This window comes from Peromyscus eremicus, chromosome 7 (genome assembly GCF_949786415.1).
Source record: "Peromyscus eremicus chromosome 7, PerEre_H2_v1, whole genome shotgun sequence".
Taxonomy (NCBI): domain Eukaryota; kingdom Metazoa; phylum Chordata; class Mammalia; order Rodentia; family Cricetidae; genus Peromyscus; species Peromyscus eremicus.
Genome location: NC_081422.1, coordinates 103,141,916 through 103,165,268, shown reverse-complemented (window position 1 = coordinate 103,165,268; position 23,353 = coordinate 103,141,916). Strand labels below are relative to the sequence as shown.

Genomic DNA, 23,353 nt, shown 5'->3' with positions numbered 1-23,353 from the left:
TAGACAAAGCTAAGCCATTGTGAAGCTTCAATGCAATCTACAGAGTGGGTGCAGGGACTGGGAGGTCACAACACACAAAGCTTCTGCAGATGGGGAGGGAGTATGCATGCTTAGAAAGAATGACAGCATCACTGTATACAATAAACAAAAAGGTCTGTATTAGGACATTTACACTCAGGGAAGAAAGAGGTATCTGCATCATCAAATGTGGAATGTTGAAGAAATAGTTAAAATAAATAAAAGACTCTGAGCATGGCTGGGGCTGGCTCAGGCTGGGGGGGGGGGGGTCACAGAGGCCACCATCTATCAGCTCCAGGCTGCAGAGGCCACCACCTGGCCATACTGGCCTCCTCCCCGACAGCACAGCTGTAGGGGGGACACAGAGAGTCTCTCAGGTACTGGAATAGCTAGCAAGCTCACTCCCCACTCTCCTCACTTATCTCTGTGACAATGTCTATCAGGCTCTGGAGCCCAAAGATATAGCCAGCATCCTGGCCCTCATGTACCACACTGTCCTCGCCATACAGCCTGCAGGTGGTATGTGCAAAGTCGATCATGCGCACATCAACTGAGCTGGCACCAATGGGTTTGTAGGCATAGGCACCGGCAGACTCATCAGCTGACTCTTCAGAAAGGTCTTCCAAGTCCTCAGCATCTGAGTCCAGGGTCACTTCTGGCCACTCTTTACCATCGTAAATGACCAGTAGGGAACTTGAATAGAAGCGGTAGGATTCCTGTCGTTCCAACACAGCCTTGAGCTCAGTTAGCTTCTTGAGAACAGGGCCCAGGAGCTCACGGCGAAGGTACCGCCCATTGTGGAAGAACTGGAAAAGTGCCTCCTTGAAGCCCTGCACCGAAAGCTTCCGCCCATGGTACTTGTTCATGAACATGAGCTGCCCAGTGCCTGCCTGGTACACCTGTGGGAGAGATCAGCAAGTCAGGGTCAAACGGCATTTCAAGACTTCGACACTGAATGAATGAGGGTGATATGACTGATGAGATCTTGTACCTGAGTGCATCAGTCACACAGGAGGGCCTGTCTTTGCTCGGCATCCACCCAGAATATGCCCTGTCACCTAGGTTCAGTCACTGTATTCAAGGCCCCTATTCTGCAACTAGATCAACAGAGATGGCTTAACTTTGCATCCTAGTATATGGACACATACATATGGACTCAGCCAGCCAGACTAGCCTCAGAGGGCTCAACTAGGAATACATGCTTTCTTTTTTAACCAGAAAGCAATAGACTCAGGTAAGACCAAACCTAGATTTAAAAAGACAAAAACAAACTGTGCATGTGTGTGTCTATGCTGGAGATCAAATCCAGGGCCTTGTGTATGCAAGGCAAACACTCTACCATTGAGCTGTATCTTAAGTTCACTCAAATCTGCTTTGTTTTTGGTACTGGGTACTAAACCCACAAACTCGTATGTGTTAAGTGCACATTCTACCAGCTAAGATGTATCCCTACCGAATCTGTTTGTTGTTACTTTAAATAAATCAGAATGGATGTATTTATTAAAGGAAAGTAGAAAAAACTGAGTAGGAGGAGTTTTAAATTTCCAAAGGAGAACTCTTTGGAACTCTTCAGAACATTTCAGAGTTCTATGCCACAGTGAAGTGATAGTCATTGGATACCCTAGTAGTCCTTGTTTAGTATGAGCACTCTCCTCACCTGCATGCCACACACACGCACACCAATGACTGCAGATGTGCTCTGCTGACACTTTCGGATCTGGTTGGCTGCTTTCTCCTCCGAAGCATCATCGCCATGCTGGCGTGTGCCCATCTTGAGGTCCAGGACACAAGGCACCTCGTAGCGGGAAGTTAGGTTCTCCAGTAAGATAAATTCTGAGTAGTTAAGGACAATACCCCAGAAGGAAGTGTCTGCACATAATGACAAAAGATGCCTAAGCTCACAGACACTCCATTCATTAGCTATACTCTCTTCCAGAGGGAGGTCAGAGCTGAGGAGAGATCTCAGGGGTACCCTTGACTTGCCAGGGAACTACCATAAATAACAATAGCCAGTGTCTAGACTCAACACATAGGGAGGGCCCCCAGCCAGAGACACATATACCAAGTCTGTGCATCTCTGTGTGCCTGTAATGGACTGTGCATGTGAGTACACACCAAAAGAGGGTGACTCAGATTCCCAAAGCTGGGAGTTACAAGTGGTAATGAGCCACCTGAGTTGGATGCTGGGAACTGAATTAGTGGTCTGTGAGCTTTTAATCACTGAGCCATCTTTCTAGCTCAGGTTTTACTTTTTCTTTTTTTCTTTCTCCAAGACAGGGTTTCCCTGTGTAACAGTCCTGGCTGTCCTGGAACTCGCTTTGTAGACCAGGCTGGCCTCAAACTCTCCCAAGTGCTGGGATTAAAGGCGTGTGCTACCACTACCCGGCTAGGTTTTACTTTTTTTTTTTCCCCCCTCAGAGCTGAGGACCGAACCCAGGGCCTTGCACTTGCTAGGCAACCCTAACCCTAGGTTTTACATTTTTTAATACAATACGTTATCAAAAGTATCAAATCATATCAAAATATACAGCATGTTATGACCTAGGAAAAAGATGGTCAAGGCTGGGAAAAAGGCTCGTTTGTCATGCAATTCTCATGAGCTATGTGTGGACCCCCAGAATCCCTGTGAAAACTGGATCTTAAGGTGAGAGGTGGGGTGATGACAGAACAACTTCCTGAAGTTCTAGGACTGAAGAGCCTGGAGAAGAGACAGAGACGTGCTAATGAGCACTGCCTCAAATAAGGTAGAAGGTGAGGACACCTGAGGACGTTCTCCAATCCTCACATGCGTGCCCGGCATATGCTTACCCTCATACACAAACAAGTATACATATCATACAAACATATCTTTAAAAGAAGAGGTTTGGTTACAATAAATTTCAATGTTTAATAGAACATATTAATATAATAGAACTAATTCACTTATACTAACATCTATGGATGTTGCTACAGTGGCAGAGTTGGGACAATAGATTGTATGGCCCACAAAACCTGAAATATTCACTATGTAGTCCTTTACTCACTTCTGGAGTACTAGGACAGCCAGGGATACACAGAGAAATGGTTTCAAAACAAACAAAAAGGTTTAAGCTAACATCCAGGACAAGAAATATACATGGTCATCTCCTAGACTATCTTTTCCAAATCAGAAAGGAAGACAACAATTAAAACTCGGGATATTTAGGTTATCAGTCAAGAGAACAGCTGTAGGGTATGGAGATCTGGCTCAGTGAGAAAGCGCTTGCCTAGAATTCACAAGGCCCTGGGCTTGATCCCTGGTACCACAAAGCCGCCTAAATCATCCTTCAACTGATGAAAATACATCCAATATGCTTAACTCATGCATTCAAGATGATGCTAAAATCACACTATGATGGACACCTCTGGAGGATTAGGATCCACCTATTCATTATACCAAACATCTAGTAAATAAAGCAAAATGAACATTTAATCTCTTTCCAAATGCACCTCAAGATTATTCTTTGTAAAATTCCAGCTAATGACTAACAAAATTAGGAAATCATCTAATGAAAAAGGTGGCCCTAAAACAATGACGACTGAGAAATAAAGCTAAATACCATGTTTCCCAATGGACAATAACATTTCTCAAGGATTCTTGCTGGTAGCCCCTGAAGAACGGAACCTGCATCTGATCAAGCCTTTAGATCCAATTATCAACTTACTGGAAACAGAGGAGAGGGTCATATGAAAAAGATACTAAAGGGATGTACTAAGTAAAATCCAGATCACGGGAAACTCCATGTTCTTTCTAGTGTGCACATGCATGTATTAGTGCAGCAGAAATCCAGATGTTGGTACCTTGCTCTATCACTTCCCAAACCTATTTTGAGACAGGTTTCTTCACTGAACCTGAAGCTTACCATCTGGCTAGACCAGCTGACCAGCAAGTTCCAGAGGTCTTCCTGTCTCTGTCCTACATCAATGGGGTTACAGACCCAAGTTGTCATGCTCAGATCTTCTGTGGGTATTGGGATTCAAACCCTGGTCTTCATGCTTGCAGAACAAGTCCTATCTAAACCAGAGACATCTCCCTAGCGCTGATCCTTATTTATTTGTTCTGACAAGAAATCTCCCAAGAAGAAAAAAAAAAAAAAATGGGAGTAATATTTTAAAAGTCCCAAACACTTCGATGCAATGTTATACATGACCTTTATACGGACCTTCCCTCAAACAGACCAACAATAAAAACACATTTACTGAGACAATTCGGAAAATAAGAACATGAAATAGATATTTTCTTTTTTCTGTTTGTTTTTTGTAGACAGAGTTTCTCTGTATAGCTCTGGCTGTCCTGAAACTCACTCTGTAGACCAGGCTGGCCTCAAACTCAGAGATCTACCTGCCTCTGTCTCCCAAGTGCTGGGATTAAAGGTGTGGGCTACCATGTCCAGTGAAACAGGATTTTATAGACAAGAATTACTGTCTATTTTTGAGAAGTACAATGGTATTGTTTTAAAACATCCTTATTTTTTTTTTTTTTTGGAGCTGAGGATCGAACCCAGGGCCTTGTGCTCGCTAGGCAAGCACTCTACCATTGAGCTAAATCCCCAACCCCAAAACATCCTTATTTTAAAAAATATTTTGTGGGGGCTGGAGAGATGGCTCAGTGGTTAAGAGCACCCACTGCTTTTCCAGAGGTATTGAGTTCAATTCCCAGCAACCACATGGTGGCGCACAATCACCTGTAATGAGATCTGGTGCCCTCTTCTGGTCTGCAGGGACACATGAAGGCAGAATACTGCGTAAACAATAAATAAATAAATCTTTAAAAAAATATTTTGTGGATGTATGCAGATGTTCCTGCATGCACATGTGGAGAGAAGCTGACCCTGTCGTCCTCCTCAATCACTTGCCACATTTTTTCTGTCTGAGACAGGGTACTTTAACGACTCAGCTAGAGTGGCTGCTGAATGAGCTCCAGGGATCCTCCTGTTTCTTCTCCCTCCCACTGCTGGGATCACAGGTGTGTCCAGCTGTTGTTACACAGATGCTGGGAATCAAACCGGTCCTCATGCTAAAGGATTTTTTTCCTTTTATGGATACATGATGATATAAACAGATTAAATGATATATCTCAGACTTGTTTCAGAATCAAAATCAGGGAAAAAGACAAAACTGTTTAAATAAGGATAGGTGACCTAATTTAACTCAGTGGTAAGGAGGTTTGTTTAGCCTGCACAAGGCCCAGTACCTAAAAAGAAAAGTCAGTTGCCACCTTCTCCAGGGCTTGATCTGGTAACTGTAGCCCTTACTCATCCAGGAAGCTTCTCTTTGAAAACTACAACCTATCAAAATGCAGAGTTGTGGAGCCCAGTCCCTGGATACATTTACAAACAACTCCTGTCCCTCGGTCTCAGGGAACACTGCAGATGAGGAAGAGCTTAAGAGCCAGAGGATCAGGAAGTTCGGTGTGCGATTGTCTCCGACGAGTATGAGAAGCCATACCCATAAAGTCTCACCAACATGACTGTCAAACGTGAGCTCAACAAGGACAACAACCCTGGACATGTTAAAGTGGACAAGGGAAAGCCCACAAGGCCTCAATGCTCCACAAAGAACTACAGGCAACTAAGGAAAGCTGAGAGTAGAAGAAAGTCTTCCCCAGGGAAGAGCACATCAACTGGTTGTCCAATACCAAATGGTCAGCCCTGAAAACATACATATAAATACAGACTGAGCAGGTTATATTTAGAAATATATATATGTGTGTGTATATACATATATGTATGTGTATATATATATATATATGTATGCATGTAACAACAATTAATGAAAAAAACAGGCCATGAATTTGAAAGAGAGTAAGGAGGAGTATATGAGAGGGTTTGGAGGGAGGAAAGGGAAGGGGGAAATGATGTAATTATAACCTCAAAAAATAAAATAATTAAAAAAATATCAGTTGTGGGGCACTGGGTACATGCAGATAGTTATGACAGGACACTGACTCAAGTAGGTTAATGTCCAATTCTGAGCAACAAGTACTTAGAAATTCCATTTTTAAAGGTTAAAAAAAACTCTCAGGAATTTCAATCCATAAGATTTAAAAAAAAAAAAAAAAGAGAGAGAGACCTGGGGGTGGGCAGTGAGGTGGTTCAGTGGGTGACCCATATGAGGGAGAGGACAGACTCCTTCCTGCAAATTGTTCTCTGACCTCTAGACACAATGTGTATGTCCCCAACCTTGGCCAAATCCAACCCTGGGTTGGATTCCCAGAACTGCAAAAAACAAACAAAAAATCTAAGGCCAGTAAATGACAGTTTAATGGAAAGACAAAAAGGATCCTGGTACTTTCCTTGTGCAGTTTTGTATGACAGAGTGGTAGACCAGATTCAAATACTAGTCCCCTATCATTCCCCTCAGCTGGTGCAGGTTAAAATCTGTGAGACATTCTGCAGGAGTCTGAAGACAGGGCCACACTCTTGGCCACCTAGGCTAAACAAGACAGCTTCTTCATGAGGCTCTCAGAGACCCGTTGTTCTCACTTACTGAACTCTGAGACTGGGTTCTATTCATAACGGAGCAGACAGTCTCCCAGTTATCACACAGGGTTTGTGTGATTGGGCACAACTCTAATAATGGAAATTAGCCATCCTAACACAAAACCAAACCAGGCCCATTAGATGGCTCTGTGCGTTCAATCTTCGGAACCTGCTTGGTGGAAGGAGAGAAATGACAACTCCGGCAAGTTGTCATCTGACCTCACATATGCTGTGGCACGTTTGCGCGCGCGCATGCGCGCGCGCACGCGCGCGCACGCGCGCGCACACACACACACACACACACACACCCCAACCCAAAAGAGAACACTTCGGGCAGGTGTAGTGGCAGACACCAGCAATCCCAGTGATCAGAAGCGTCTTCTAGTCCAGCTGGGCTCTACAGAGACCCTGCTATCATAAACCAACCAAGTCCCCAAGCTACCTTGTCAGGCCCTCCTTCCAAGGCAGAAAAGCCTGACGACAAAGGATACTGTACTGGTTTCGATGCTTTGCGTTCTCCTTCATTCTCTGTAACTGTTGTTGATGACACTTCATGCTCCAAGGGTTGTAGTGTTTAAGCTGGGAACTTATATTTCCCTTTTTTTCTACACTGTAATATAAGACTTCAGATTTCTTTAGCCACTCAAATTCTTCTTCTAACTTATGACTATAAAGAAATAAAAATTCAATAAATCATGATGTATTATCAAAATTAAATATGAATAATGAAGCAGCTTTCTAGAGTGATGGATATTTATTTGATGTCATTACAGTATACATAGTCTGCTCATACTCATTAAATATTTAAATTGGTGCATTTTATCATGTAGCTACTTGTAGAAAGTTGATTAAATTTTTTTTTTTTTTTTTTTTTTTGGTTTTTCGAGACAGGGTTTCTCTGTGTAGCTTTGCGCCTTTCCTGGAACTCACTTGGTAGCCCAGGCTGGCCTCGAACTCACGGAGATCCGCCTGGCTCTGCCTCCCGAGTGCTGGGATTAAAGGCGTGCGCTACCACTGCCCGGCTTGATTAAAAATTTTAAAAGGGGGCAGCCCACCACTATTTTCTATAGCAAGATGTAACCATGGCCTTTTCTCCCCAACTTATGAGGCAGGCAGTCTTCATTCCCCCTTTCCAGGCAACATGACTCCTGGCCTCTGGTACACAGGGTCTCCTGATTCCAGAGACTGGGGGAAAGAGAAACTGTATTGGAATCAGTTAATCTACTTAACCACATTACACATACTTCACATTTTTATTTTATACTTTTGTAAGTCCTGCCCACATGGGTCCTCCCTTTTGCAGAGACTAACTGATCATTTTAGCCCCCACCATTAGCAAAGCCTGAGGTGAAGCAATGGCTCCAGTCTGCCTGTGGCCAGGGACAAAGCAATTGTGGAAGGAATGAGTCAATCTTTTTAATAGCTGCCACTTCAGCTGTTTATGCAAAATAGCATGATCTAACCCAGAGCCAATCAGAGACAGCAGACATGTGGAACCAGCGGCAAGTCACCAACAGGTTCACGATGAGTTCTTGGCTTCAAGGCACCAGACTCTAACCAAGCCCCAACACTTGCATTCAGTTTTTACCCACCTCTTTATCTTTTCCTCTTTCCGGTGCTGGCGCACCCAATCCTTGGGACTCTTTTCTGTTTCTAGGACATGATGTTTTTTGTTTGTCCATCTTAGCAGCTTACTTTTTGGTTCACAGTCTGAATTGTCTACAATGTCCACAGTGCCATGGTCCCCCTTTAATGGGTATGCTATTAAACACAAGTTCCTGTCTTCATCTTCTTCAAAGCGCACTGACACCACACCTGAAAGGGGGGTGAGGAGCAGAAGGGACTTTTATTTCCACAGAAAAAAGCATTCTAGATAACATGATTGTAACATTGTTTTGTTTCTTACCCTGTTCCTTAGTCTCTATGTTGCCAGAGGCCCCAAACTCATCTGCAAACCTAACAAATATCAAAACAGCTAGAAAAAAGTGACACCATACAAGACAAGCAATTAGGGAGCAAACATGGCCGAGAGACTTCCTCTCTAATGCACTCAACAAGGGAAGGCAGGGCCAAAGAATTACAAGACACATTTTTCCATCATTGAAAATGTTTATTAATTTTTATGTAACTCTTCTAATCCTCAGAGAGACACAAAAACATTGCTCTATGTATCTTATGAGAAACTCCAACAGCCTGGAGGCTTGCTTTAAAGCAGAGCCCGAGTGCAGGGAATACAGGTGTGCTGAACTTCAGGTGGAAGCACCGGAGGGTGGGGAGACTGGGGAAGCAAAGCAAAGGAAAGCAGCAAACAAACCACACAGCACAGACACCCTGGCCAAGGCTTCTCTAGCACCCTACATGGGTGGGTGAGCCAAGCCTTTGCCCTTCTTAGTTATGCTTTTATTGGTTTTTGTAGTTCTGTGTCACAAAAGAACAAAATGAACACAGCAGATGAGGGGGCGGGAACACAGACACATGGTAGCCTTGAAAGCAGCTCTCCCCTTTGAGTCTCTAGGACCTGCCATGTGTAATTAGACAGTCTCTGAGGAAGGGGCTGCCAGGTGGGAGCATTTCAGCAGTGCCGACGAGCGCCTTACAGCCGACTGGCTGAACACCTCCTAGGCCTCTCTGCCCCACGATCACTCAATCTGCTCAGTCCTTGCTGCCCGCCCGCTCGCTTGCTGCAGGGAATGCGTGCTCAGAGAGATGCCACTTCTGAGGTGACCCCCAGCTCTGGGCGCAGAGGAGCGGGAGGGGGGTATCAGGGGACCACACTTCCCTGTGGGCATAAGGAAGGACCAAAGGGATAAAAACGGGGCAGGGGTGGCCAGCTAACAAGGGAACTTTGGCTTTGTCCTGGAAAAAATAACAGAAAAGGACCAAGTGAGGGTCCCCAACTCCCCCAGTCCCACCACATGCATTTCCAAGTAGAGAGAATTAACCCAGTCTGTCCTGTCTTTAAAGAACAATGTTTTAATTGTCCCAAGAGAATCTAAGTTGTTATAGCCTTTTTTCATACCTGGTAATACACATTTAAAATTAATTTCTTAATAAGTTCTCTTCTGATTTACAAAAGGTTCCCCCTCCTCCCCAGGAAAGACCACACCATGCTGGTGGTTGACGTTCCCTTGAAATGTATCAGTATAAAAAGAGAGAAAAAAGTCACTACATGTGAATCAAAGGGTTGCCTTCACACAGCAATTCTGGGGACATTCCGTAATAGCAAAGGACTTGAGCTAATCAGCACAATCCTCCCACTCCTGCATTCCATCTGACTCAACCCTGTTCCCAGCCTACCTAATCACCAGGGCTTCTGGTTTCCTGGAGGACAAAAAGCAGGCAGCAAGAACTCTGGGTAAAATCCTCCTAAAGTCTTCAGAACTGTCCCCACATGGGGACTATGGGTTACCTTGAGCAAGAGACACCTGAACATAAAAAACAACTATACTTCCACCAAAAATAAACTCAAAGCAAATCCAGAAAACAAAACAATTGAGCAATCTTACCAGGGCTTGAAAACTGAGGGTGTGAGGTGCTGGGCCGAGGGCCAGGAAGAGGAGGAGAAGGGAAACAAAAGGGTAAATGGGAGGGAGGGAGGGAGGGAGGGAGGAAGGGAGGGAGGGAGGGCTGGCTCCCAGGACTGCTGCCAGGGCCTTCCACTGCCACAGTCCCTTGCATCTCACCAGCCTGGCCACCCCTCTGGCAGCTGGGGGCTCACCTTTGTACTGGGGAGTGAATTTGCGCATCTCAGCTGGGAGGGTCTCGTAGAACTGATGCTCCCTCGGAACCAGAGGCTTGCACAGGGTTGTCTCGTTGAATCGGAGAACGCACGAGTGCCCCCCAACCTGGTGGACAAAGGGCTCCAGCAGGACGCCCTTGGTGCGGGGCTCCACGTCCATGGTCCTGAAGGCTGGGCTCATCCTCCGGACACAGGCAGCAGGGAGAAAGGGGAGGCAGCGGGGTCCAGCGGCCAGCGCGTCCTCCGTTTACTGTCTGTCCTTACGTCTGTCTGTTTGCTCTCTGCTCGTAGGTTTGTACAGGCCAGGATACTCTGGCGGAAGCAAACACAATGATGACATGAGGTTTAGAAGTAGCCTGGGAACCGCCTTTCAGTCAGTCCTTGGCCTTCTCAGCAGGAAGACAAACAGCAGGAGCTCACACAGGGCTCCGCCCACACTGCCTACCCCTGCCCCGCCTCTTTCCAGAAGAGACAAACATTGGAGGGGGAGGGAGTAGGGGCGGGGCAGATACTGACAATCAAAGACTGGGCTCCAGGGGCCCCTAAACCGCCAAACCTGGCCACCACAGCATTAGAAAATCACAACAGCAGGCAAAACACAAAGCCACGATGGCGTAAAAGCACAATTTCCAACGGAGTATTCACATAAAACCTTACCATTTTCTAATTAAGGTTGTCACACTTAAAGGTAAGTGGTGCCTAAGTTACTCTGCTAATTATATTTTTATAAAATGGATTTAAATACAGGGAAAACCAACTTACGCATTGTTTAATAAGATCTATTCCTTCAAGGTGTCCACAAACATTGCCCCTTGCTAAAAGCCAAAGCCAAGCCCCATTAACCTTATTAGCAATGGAGCTCTGAACCCGCTTTAATGATTAACGTCTGTATCTAAAAACAACTGATTGAAGCTGGCTAACTCCATTTAAAAAGATACACAGTGTTCTAGGTCACCAACTATTTTTATCAGTTCTATCCTTATCACCAAAAGCTGAGGCACACCTTTAAACTCAAGTTGTGCTCGCTCCTGGAGCAGTTGGGTCTCTCATCCACCACACAGCCTGGTCCTCAGATCTGATTGGGCACCCACAGCCACCAACCGGGATCCTATCAGCAGGCACACACCCTGTGTACTCGGTTAACTGTTTGAGGGCGGGTCAAGCTGGTTCTGTTTCCCAACTGTAACTTACAGGTGCAGGCATCCTCACCTGGCTCTACTACACCACCTTTCAGTGACTGCTGGGACCCTTACTGGTAGAGACCTTGTTTCCAGGACTTCCCCAGGAAATGGGAGTGAAGAGGAAAAGCCTGCTGTAGGTGTGCACACACTGTTCTTCACCATGGTTAAGACAACTACTATGATGCAGGCTTGCTAGTGGACTTCTTACTTGGCTCTCACCATACTTTCTATGAGACAGACACTACCCTCTTGCAAATGAATGTGGGGAGGTTAGGAAACATCGGAGCTAGCGTCCAGACAGAGAGCCACAGCTCCCAGTGCAGCCTAGACTGCTACTGGCAGACATTCCAACACAACTGCCCCTGGGACCTAAGGTCTCAGGTACTCCTGCCGGTACCTGTATTTCCAATATTCACAGAGACATTAGCTTGTCTCATGAGAGTGCTCTCATCCAAAATTTATATTTCTACATGAGTATCATCTTTCTGGAGAGGTTAAGTTGGTGTCGATGTTTTCTCTTTTCTGTTGTTTGCTGGTGTTCATTTCTTCCTTTCAGAAAGAGCCTACCTGTGGACTCCACAATGACAAATCCATAAGCTTTCCTACATGTAAACAGAGACCCAAGGGCCCCGGTCTCTCACCTGACATCACCTTCTTTGTTATCACCACCACAGGCCCCTCAGGAGGACGTATATCCTGAGAAAAGTCCCAAAATTACACAGGCAATGGGACTCAAGAATGCACAAATTCTCTGACACAATTTGAGCTTGCTACAGCAAGAAAGTCTAACCCCTGCCACTGTTCTCTTCCCCATGAGGCAAGCTGTTATAGGCTCAAAGAAAAAGAATACATTCATTCTAGCATTCCAGCAGCGTCTTTTCAAACGATGGGGCTCTGCTATGCCTCAGCACTCCAGTTCTTTCTGTTTCTTTTTTGTGTTTGTTGGGGGTGGTGGTGGTAAGGTTTCTCTGTGTGTAGCCCTGGCTGTCCTCGAACTCTGTAGGCCAGATTGGCCTTGAACTCAGACATCTACCTGCCTCTACCACCCATCTCTAAAAGACTTCCTGAGAAAGCAACACTGAAGGAAAGCTAATGACTCATAGTCAGCCTGCCAGTACCATGTGAGTCAGGACCATACTTATTAAACAGAGTACAACATGCTCCCCAATGCCCAGGCCTTGGAAACAAAATCCAAAGTCTTTGTCAAGATACAAAACTACCTTTGCTCTGAGAGCAATGCTAGGCAGCAGGCAGGCCCCACAAGTTGGGAAGCTGGAGCAGAAGGACTGCCACACAGTCTGACCAGTCTGAACCAAACAGAGTTTCAAGTCCCTTGAAACCTTTTTTTTTTTTTTTTTCTTTCAAAAAAGAGATGGCTCAACACTGGCTGCAGAAGCCCAACACACAAGTCTAATGACCCGAGTTTGTCCCAAGAAGCCATCTAACGGTGGGAGGAGAGAACATACTCCACAGATGAACTCCACATCTGTGTCCATACAAATTTGTATCACGCACACTAGTAATAATAGTTTTTAAAGCCCCCCTAAAAGAACTTGAGTAGTAACTTAGTCAAGCTGAGCACTTGAGTACAATTCCCCAGAATCCACAACCTACAAAAACAATGGTCATGGTGAATCATGCTTGTAATGACAGTGCTGGGGAAACTGAGACAAGGATGATTCTTGGGCTCATTGGCCAGACAGCCTAGCCTTATCAATGTGTTCTAGGACCAGAGGCTCCGCCGTGAAAAACCAATGTGGACAATTCCTGAGGAATAACACCTGGAGACTGACCTGCACCTGGACACACATATGCACTGATACAAACACACATGCAGACATGTTTTACACACACACACACACACACACACACACACACACACACACACACACAGAGAGACTGCATACTACTCCTTAAATACATTTAACTAAGAAGACGACTATCTTTTCAGATTTCTCTCATCTACCCCTCCAATGAAAAATTTAAAATGGTTCCACAGCATCTCTGTGCAGTGTGGTCTATGGTGTGGACAGAAGACTGAAAGTCCCAGCAAGACTCTCTACCTCCTCTTAGGTCTAAGCCACTTTGCCACACTCCCTTTTCTTTTCTTTTCTTTCTTTTTTTTTTAAGATTTATTTATTTATTATGTATACAGTGTTCTGCCTGCATGTGTCCCTTCAGGCCAGAAGAGGGAACCAGATCTCATTACAGATGGTTGTGAGCCACCATGTGGTTGCTGGGAATTGAACTCAGGACCTCTGGAAGAACAGCCAGTGCTCTTAACCGCTGAGCCATCTCTCCAGCCCCCGCCACACTCCCTTTTCATCTAACTTTTTTTTTTTTTTTGAGACAGCGTCTCACTATATAGCCCTGGCTGTCCTGAAACTCGCTCTATAGACCAGGCTGGCTTTGAACTCACAGAGATCCGAGTGCCTCTGCTTCCCAAGTGCTGGGTTTAAAGGTGTGTGCCACCATGCCTGGATTCACCTTGAAGTTCATACACAGCAATGCTCCCAGGAGAATCATCACCTTGGGTAGAGGTAGGAAAAATAAGGCTCGATCTTGCCTGAGCCAAGTCTGATGACAGAGAAAACTCCCAACTGTGAGGAGGAACTTGAAAACTGATTAGATGGCAGTACTCAATGGCTTGGGGAGAGACTCCAATCCTTGGTTCCCTTCTTCCTGTGGGGATCATTTTCTGATCTGTAAAATGAGGCTTTGAGTAAACCTCTGTTTCTCCAGTTGTAACCAAACAAGAGAGTAGTAATGAGTAGCTTTTTTTTTTTTGGATAAAACATTCAACATAATTGTTCTGCAATTCTTCTGCTCTGATTATGTTTAACTTTGCAACATGAATTTAAGAATGATGACATTGTGCACCAGGTCTCACATTTAGAAGTAGTAAAAAGGTGCTTCTGTTTTAAGTATCCTTATACTTCCCCCAAGGATTACAAAGCCCATCAACTTTCTCCCTAGACACCTCAGAAGAAAAGCCCCCAAACACCTCTCTCTGCTCCATGTGCAGTTTGAGTAGGATGTTAATATTTTTTTTTCCTAATAAAGCACAGTCTTGCTATATAACCTAAAGCTTTCAGCAATATTCCTGCCCCAGACTCTGAAATGCTGTGTGATTACAGACATGTGCCACTGTGGCCAGCTGTCAGTAATTTATAAACCTCCAAAGACTAAGGTTCATTTTTTTTCAGGAGCCCTGGATTAGCAATGGTTGCTGTGCCGCTCTTGCAATCTAGAGACCAAGAAGACCTACAAAACAAAACCCTGGCTTCAGACCTAGCGGCTGGTTTAGCTTTTCACGCTGGCTCACAGCTTCCATGAAACTACAGCAAGTAAAAGCAGACTATGACCCATCCTAGCACAGGCTATACAATGCTCCCCACAGCCCGCCCCAAGATCAATTAACTGTCAGTGTAAGGATCCGAGGGAGGAGCCAGTGCCTTAACCTTCTTAATGGTTTTTGTTTGTTTTCTTCCCTAGTGCTGCAAGCTAAACACCTGTGACTAAAGCCCCCGGGGTCTTAGCTCACTAGGCCAGAATTCACCTAATGAGACAACAAATGGGATCCACAGGAGCCACTTACTGGGCCTCAAGAAAAGCTCCAGGGTCAGGGAGTCACCAGGGACTGTGTAAGGAACCACAGCCTCATGGCACAAAACAACCCTTTCCACTCAAATCTCCATCTTGGGCCCTGAGGGCAACACCTAACATCCGCTCAGCACGTCTCACAAGCAGGGCCGGCACTGAAACTCCTACAGTGCTGGAGTACAAAGCTACCCAAACCACAGTGACAAAGCAGACGATGAGGAGTCACGACAGGCCAAAGAGGAGGCTGGGGTGGACCGAGGCCCCACAGATTTTTAGGGTTGATAGTGTTTTACACTGTGGCTTGAAGAGTATGTGACTGGGATAAATATGCCAAGAACTCATCAAATCATGGCCTTAAAACTGCCCCACTCTGAGCATCTTCAGTCATACACCAAGGGCTGCCTGCTTACTATCTTGGTCAAAATTAAGTCATCTTCCCAGTTTTTCTCCCTATTTCTATTTTTGTTTGAGACAGCCTAACTACACAGCCCAGCCTGGTTTTGAACTCAACCCCAGACTCCCAAGTACTAGGATTACGGTCATGTGGATAATGCCTGGTTCAATCTCTTTTCTTTCCTTCCTTCCTTAATTGTTCCCTCCCTTCTTTTTCTCTTTTTCAGACAGAATTTGCCTTGTAGTTCAGGCTGGACCTATCTCTGAGCCCCAATAATTTTCCTTAAATTTTTTTAAAATTCCATTGATTCACTAATTCATCTATTCATTCATTACGTGCATGTGGGCACAGTACAGGGTGTGTGTGGAGGTCAGAGGACACTTTTGGGAGTCAGTCTTTTCCTTCCAGTAAGTGCTGAGCTCCAGGTACTGAGCTCAGGTTGGCAGGACTGGCAGCAAGTGCCTTTACCACTGGGCCATTTCACCTGCCCTCCTTTCTCTTTTTCAGATTGGTGTGTTTGTCAAGATGTTGCCCAGGCTAGCTCGGAACTCACAATCCTCCAGAGTAGCTTAGCCAGGATCAGAAATACATGCCACCACATCCAGCTTTCAACTCATTATGCAAGGGTCATACATTTTGATTCTCCTAGTCACTATTTCCATGGTCCCATCTGAGACTTGAGAGAGAGAATGTGAGTGAGCACAGCCCTACTATGCTGCCCATGATGGTCTCAAAGTAGGATCAAGTGATCTAAGGTCCCTGAGCCACTCTATTTAAAGTGCCACACTGTCTCAGCCACACTCACTGACTGACACACACCCTGCTTTATTTTCTCTTCCCTGACACAAATACACAAAAAGAAAATAAATCCTTAATAAATAAAAAATAGCTGGGCAGTTCGGTCATATGCCTTTAATCCCAGCACTCAGGAGGCAGAGGCAGGCGGACCTCTGTGAGTTCAAGGTCAGCCCGATCTACAAAGCAAGTTCCAGGACAGCCAGAGCTGTTACAGAGAAATCTTGTCTCAAAAAACCAAAACTAAATAAATAATATTAAGAGACAAGCAGTGGTGGTGCACACTTTTAAAAAAATTTATTTGTATTTTGTGCACATTCATTTTTTTGCCTGCATGTATGTCTGTGTAAAGGTGCATCTAAACAAATGGGCACCAGAGTGGAGACTGGCAGGCATATAATTAGATTAATCTAAGGTGAACATAGCTGGAGTCTTAGCAAAACCATCTGTGTAAGATTCAAGGCCGGGGCAGAGAAGGATTTAGGTGGTGGGCAGTGCAGGGGCACATGCCTGTAGTCCCGGCACTCACAAGGCCGACCGACGATCTCTGAAGTTAGACTCCATCTCAAAAAATAAATGCTGGGTGTGGTGGTACATGGCAGGCAGATCTTTCTAAGTTCATCCTGCCTGGTCTCACAGCAAGCTCTAGGCCAGCCATGGTGACACGGTGAAACCCTGTTTCAAAAAAACAAAAACGAAAGTTCTTTGTTCACCTATGTTAGAAAACTATTGTCTCTAGCAACTTACTTTGAAAATAAAATAAAAAATTAAAACTTAAAATGTGAGTAGGAAGGACAATTAGAGAAAACATTGTTAGCTAATGTTCATTTTATACTGTAAAACAGTCTGTATTACTCTCATAAAAGAAGCAGGGAAGGGTGATGAAATAGTTGTGCATTTCCCAAGGGAGCTGAGACAAGTGCCTGCAGCCCATGGGGCATCACGTTTTTGTGTGTGCAACTTGAGTTTGGAAAGGCTATTGGCCCCAAAGCAGCCCCAGCTAGAAGAGCAATACAAAGCTCAAGACAAGGACTGGTACTCGGGGCTAGTACAGATGGATGGGTCTAAGATAGAGTGAAAAGGCCTAAGTACCATAGGGTCAGCAGTGGAAAGGGAGAGTTCGCTCATAAAGCCTGCCCTGTGAGATCCAGCCAGGAACCAACTGCACACATTCCTGTCCATGAAATGAAGATGCCAAGGTTTTGCTTTCTGGTCCGTAACACATTTTATTCCATTAAAACACAAGCTTTATTCAGCAATTTCTTTTCTTCCTTTCTTTGTCCTTTTGTCTCTGAGACAGACTCTTTTTTATATAACACAGGTTGGCCCTGAACTCAAGGCAATCCTTCCGCCTCAGCCTCCCAAGTGCTGAGATTATGGGACTGTTATCACCACATCTGGCTTTAGATCATTTTTAAATGAGTGGTAAGATTAATGGATACATAAACACTAAATATTTCCTTTCATTTGATCAATTGTGAATTTCTATTCTAAGTATTAAAAAAGAACCCAAAGTGAGCCGAGCGGTGGTGGCGCACGCCTTTAATCCCAGCACTCGGGAGGCAGAGCCAGGTGGATCTCTGTGGTCCTCTGACCTCCCTAAGTCCTTCCTTCCTCCCTCCCTCCCTCCCTCCCACATACACACACCATGCACATACAGAATAATAATATATTTTAAAGGTCTTAAAGATGGAGGTCTCCCTACGCTGCCTAGGCTGTGCTTGAACTCTCAGCTCTCTCTGGGATTGCAGGTCTACAACACTGCCGGCCAGAGTTATCTCTCAATGCACCTTGGTGGTTCTTTCCCAATGTCTTCACAGAGAGGATTAATAAGAGCGACTTTAAATCCAGCTACTCACCACAGCCGAAAGGTCTCAATCACAAGGAATGATCAACAAACGCCAGAAATTCAACCACAGATGCTTCAATAAACAAATCACAAGAAAAACAGAACAAGCACATATAAACTGAATCGACTAAGAGCCACCTCAGTCACCAGGGCAGTGGTGGCACACCCTTGATCCCAGCACTCAGGGGGCAAAGGCAGGCAGATCTCTGTGAGTTTGAGGCCAGTCTGGTCTAGAGCAAGTTCTAGGACAACCATGGCTACACAGAGAAACCCTGTTTGTTTTTTTTTTTGGAGGGGGGGAAGGGCCACCTCATCAGAATGCTATGAGCAGATCTTGAATCCTGATTTAAACATATGAACTAGTAAAAACGTCAGATGGGTATATGAATTTTAGAACTTTAAAAAATAAAGAATTACAAGTTTTTAAGCAGAGTAATGGTACTGTAGATTACATGGCTAGCCCTCCCCCAAACCCTGTTTTGAGACATTGTAGCACAGGCTGTCCTAGAATTTGTAATCCTCCTGTATCAGCTTTTTGAGTGTTGGGATTCACTCATATCCAGCACTTTTTGTCTTCAGAGATACCCACTAAAATATGTATAAGCGCTGGGCGGTGGTGGCGCACACTTTTAATCCCAGCACTCAGGAGGCAGAGGCAGGCAGATCTGTGTGAGTTCGAGGCCAGCCTGGTCTACAGAACGAGATCCAGGAAAGGCGCAAAGCCACACAGAGAAACCCTGTCTCGAAAAACCAAAATAAATAAATAAATAAATAAATAAATAAATAAATAAATAAATAAGTAAAATACGTATAAGCAAAATAACATTTCTGGGGGCTAAAGTATCACAGCAAAACAAGAAACATTTCTGGATATGTGCCCTTCAAAATCCAGCTTTCTTCTACTTTTCCTCCTTCCTTAAAGAGAAAGGCAAGGGGCTGGAGAGACGGCTTAGTGGTAAGCACACTGGCTGCTCTTCCAGAGGTTCTGAGTTCAGTGCCCAGCACCCACACAGCAGCTTACAGCAGTCTACAACTGTAGTCCCATGAGATCTCATGCCCTCGTCTGGTGCACATACATGCAGACAAAACACCCAAACACCCAAATTTTAAAAGAAAGGAAAAAAAAAAAAAAAAGGAAGGCTCATAGTTGTAATCTCAGTACTTGGGAGGCAGAGGTTAGGCAAATCTCTGAGTTCGAGGCCAGCCTGTCTGGTCTACAGAGTGAGTTTCAGGACAGGCTACACACAGAAGAAATAAGGCAAACTGACTGTAGTGGCTCATGGGTATACCCTCAGCATCTGATTAAGCATCTAGAGGTTCAGGCAGGAGGATTGCCATAAGTTCTAGGCCAACCTAGGTTATTATGTGAGGCCTTTTTTGTTTGTTTGTTTTGTTTTGTTTTGTTTTTCAAGACAGAGTTTCTCGGTGTAGCTTTGCACCTTTCCTGGAACTTGCTTTGCAGACCAGGCTGGCCTCGAACTTACAAAGATCTGCCTGCCTCTGCCTCCCGAGTGCTGGGATTAAAGGCATGCACCACCACAGCCCAGCGAGGCCTTCTTAAAAACCAAATAAATGAATAGTTAAGTAAATAAAATGCAATTTAAGACAGCAAGAGGTGTGTGGATACAACACGTAAGGATCAGTTACCTGCGTTTTGGTTTGGAGTAGTTTTTGGTTTTGGTTTTTGAGACTGGTCTCTCAAAGTAGACCTGAGTAGTTTAGTCTTGGAACTTGTGGCAACCTACTGCCTCAGCCTCCCAGTGACAGGAGGACAGGTGTGAGCCACAATTAGCTGAAATCAGCTGACTGCTGGAAGCTGGTGATGAATGACAGATTAAAGCCACATACATTATCTCTGCAAATGATGTTTTTCTCAATTCAATTTTTTGGGAAAAGGACATTTACTTACCAACACGATATACTTCATAACATACACTACTTGTTATTTTTATTACACAAAAAGACAAAATATAATTTTAAAAATAAAAATATGCTTCAAAATGTAATCATACTAAAGTAATTTTCTGATTATTTTCTACCATAAAAAATATGGCCAATTTGTAAGATAATCATCCCATGACAAATTAATTTCCCTTGCCTGAGGTGGGGGCAAATGCCTCTAATCCTGGCATACAGAAGGCAGGGGCAGACTGATCTATGAGTTCAAGGCCAGCCTGATCTACAGAGTGAGTTACAGGACAGACTGGTATACATAAAGAGACCCTATCTCAAACCAACAAAAAAACAAAACAACTCTTCCCTTAAAGGGAAAATTCTTCCCCAGTGCATCCTCTTTATGAGCCAACAATGGAAAATTTTCACCTTAACAAGCTGGCCCTAGGAAGGCTCCAGCACATCCTTGTTGCCTAGATACCAGTGACATCTCTAGGGCTCACAGAAGTCCTTGACCCTCCCTGTAAAGGAGACTAAGTTTCATCAGTCAGCAATTACGTCCCCTGGCACATTCCAATGTTCAGATACTTGGTTGTATAGACCAAAATCTGTCTCCTAGCAAACTCCAAAGCACAAAAGAAGTCTATTACATATGAGAAACTGGTTTCTATAATTATAAGAACAGGTCTAATCCTACTTATGCACTTGAATTTTACAGAATGCAGGTAAACCTGTCAGAATAAGTCAACAGTTCAATCAACGTGATCTCAAAAAAATAAATAAATAAATAATAAATTAAGGGGTCAATCAAATGGTCTGTTCACATCAAATATAAGTATTCATTTTATATTTCTATCTGTGACAGCGGCTGAAATTAAAACAACAAACCCCTGCAATTATACACTCTCCATGGCAACAACTCAGTAAATAAGCATCTTCCTTCTCTTAAAATGTCAACCTGGGAAAAATGCAAATACAGCAAACATTTTAAATACTCAACAAAACTGCTGTAAACAAGGTCCTCTAGTCTGCAACATTTTTAATGTTTCAAAACTTTCAGTATTTTTTCCTTTGGAGTATTTTTGTTTTGATAAATATGTATTCTTTGACAATGTCAAACATGTATACGATGTATTTTGATCCTACTCACTCCCTGGCCCCTCTCGTCCTCCTCCCACTTCCTCCAGATCCCTTCAGTACTTTTTCTCAAAACTATTCGAAATTATTTTGTTCTTGTTCTATGTACATTTTGCGAACAAAATGTTTATTTACAAGCGATGACTAGCTCTATTTCCTTTGGCATGTAAGATCACTAGATTTCACTAGTTCCTACATTTTTCACTCATTCCTCTGCTAGTAACAGCTTTCTTGATATTTGAGGGAAATTAAAATCCTAAAATGAAACAAGTCATTAAGAAGGATGCGGAAGACAGCTGCAGTCTTGTTATCAAATGTGAAAGAAATAACTATCCCACTGGCGGTAGAAACATCAGTATTAAAAAAGGCATCTTCTGATCCGGTTTAATGTTAAAAAAAAAAAAAGACAGTAAGGTTGGACGCGCAGATCTCCCCGCCCCCCAATCAAAGGCGAGGTGACTGGCTGACGTTCAATACCCAAAATGGCTGCACGTCTGCGGGCCCAGGTAACAGTACCTGAGGATCAGGGCTGACCCCTCATCCAAAGATAGAGACCCCATCCGCAATGGCCTGGGAGGTCGTGGCCGGGGGGGCCTCGAAACAAGAGACCCTGCCCACCGGAAGACCCAGGGAGACCGCTTCAAACACAGAGAAAGACGCTGTCGTCGCCCCCGACCCCCCAATCCCAGCAGACCCTCTCCAAAGCCGGGGAAGATTCTGCCCTCCTCTCGGTGGGGAGCGCTGGTCTCCCCGAGGGCCAGAAGACATGATGCCCCCCGTAAGTAGGGAAATTTTACTCCACAATGACAGCTAGAGAACCCCTCCGCCAAATAATCTGGAAAGCTCCCGAGTGATCAGGAAGCCTGTCCGCTAACAGCACCGAAAACCTCCCTAAAGCCCCGGGGCGACCGGGCCACGGGCCCGGCAGGGCGGGCGTTACCTGCGGCCACAGCCCAGTCCCGCGACGCTTCCGTCCTATTGTTTCTCTTCCACCAAAATGGCTGCGGCGGCGCTCAGCCCCGCCCCCCAGCCTCGCTCCCGGCGCCCCTCACGATTGGCTCGCACCCGAAGCCGCGCAAGCGGACTGGGCAGCCTGAAAGACTCTGTTGCTAGGGCGCCAGGATTCGCTTCGGGGGCTTCCGGAATGGGCGGGGGGAGGGGGAAGTGAAGGTAGGAGGCGGAGCGCTGTCCTGGTGAGGAGGATGGCCCGTCGGTCTGTTGCGTAGTTGAAGTAACTGATGGGCTGCGTGCCAATGGGTCGATTGCAGGATGCCTAGGATACGGACAGATGAACAGGCAGTCCTGGTTTGCCCTGCACTGGGAAGCTTCCGAGGATACAGGAATGTCAAGGCCAGTCAGTATTCATTCTGTGACCAACTGCAAAGCTGGTCACCCTGGCAGATGGATGGACAAAACTGCATGTGAATAGTCGCTGAGTTAAAGGGATAGCTATACAGAGCGGACAGAAGAAGGACTACAGACGACGGACAAATAAAAGGCTATGTAGAGGGCCAGTGAGAAGGCTCAGGAAGTTAAAGGCAATGAGATGAGTACAATCTTTGGGACTCAGGAGAGAACCAACTCCCCGAAGGTTGTTTTCTGACCTCTGCAAGAGCATTGTGACAGGCGCTCTCTCTCTCTCTCTCTCTCTCTCTCTCTCTCTCTCTCTCTCTCTCTCTCTCTCCACACACACACACACACACACACACACACTAATAATTGTTAAAAATCGTTATTTGACAGGTGAACAGATGAGTGGACAGGTAGACAAAATGAAAGCCATAAGGTGGCGGAAAAAAGGAGTGGATTGAAAGTCCTCTCTAAACTGGTGGGTCTGAAGACAGGTCTACCAACCTCCAAAGCATAGAAGTAGGTAAGACTCCTTTGTCCTGGGGCCTGCGTTATTCAGGAGGGCTCTGGCCTCAGGGAATGTCAGTGTAGCTAGGAAAAGCAAGGGATGTGATGGGTACCACTGACCGTGGGAAGAACCTCCTACTTGCCCACTAGCCTTTCTGTAAAGGAGGTCAGTGTTGCAACCCTGCATCCTGGGCATTTGCAAAGGTGTGGCTCACACGTTTTTTAAACTCAAGTGTTTCTTAAGTATCTATAGTCTGCAGGAAATACAGTAAAGGGAAATAAATATTTTTTAAATCCCAGCTGTCTTAGAGATGGACTTAGAGAGATTTCCTATCATCAACAGATTCTTCTTGGAATCTCCTTTTGTAGGCTGTCAAGGCGCTATGC

General features: G+C 45.0%; 1 protein-coding gene across 2 annotated transcripts; it reads right to left on the bottom strand.

Annotated features, from left to right (window-relative positions):
• Window positions 1-136: 136 nt before the first annotated feature.
• On the bottom strand, window positions 137-22,671 carry Ip6k2 (inositol hexakisphosphate kinase 2). 2 transcript variants are annotated; one of them, XM_059268707.1, is made up of 6 exons: window positions 22,050-22,655; window positions 10,237-10,569; window positions 8,111-8,333; window positions 7,010-7,185; window positions 1,676-1,851; window positions 137-917 (listed from the first exon to the last, which is right to left on the bottom strand). In XM_059268707.1, the coding sequence occupies exons 2-6, from the start codon at window positions 10,436-10,438 to the stop codon at window positions 417-419; spliced, it is 1,278 nt and encodes a 425-aa protein (XP_059124690.1). In that variant the 5' UTR covers window positions 10,439-10,569; window positions 22,050-22,655; the 3' UTR covers window positions 137-416. The 2 variants fall into 2 exon arrangements, with proteins under 2 accessions (XP_059124690.1, XP_059124691.1); XM_059268708.1 differs by lacking the exons at window positions 137-917; window positions 1,676-1,851; window positions 7,010-7,185; window positions 8,111-8,333 and adding an exon at window positions 9,250-9,374 and having other exon boundaries at window positions 22,050-22,671.
• Between the last annotated feature and the right edge of the window lie 682 nt (window positions 22,672-23,353).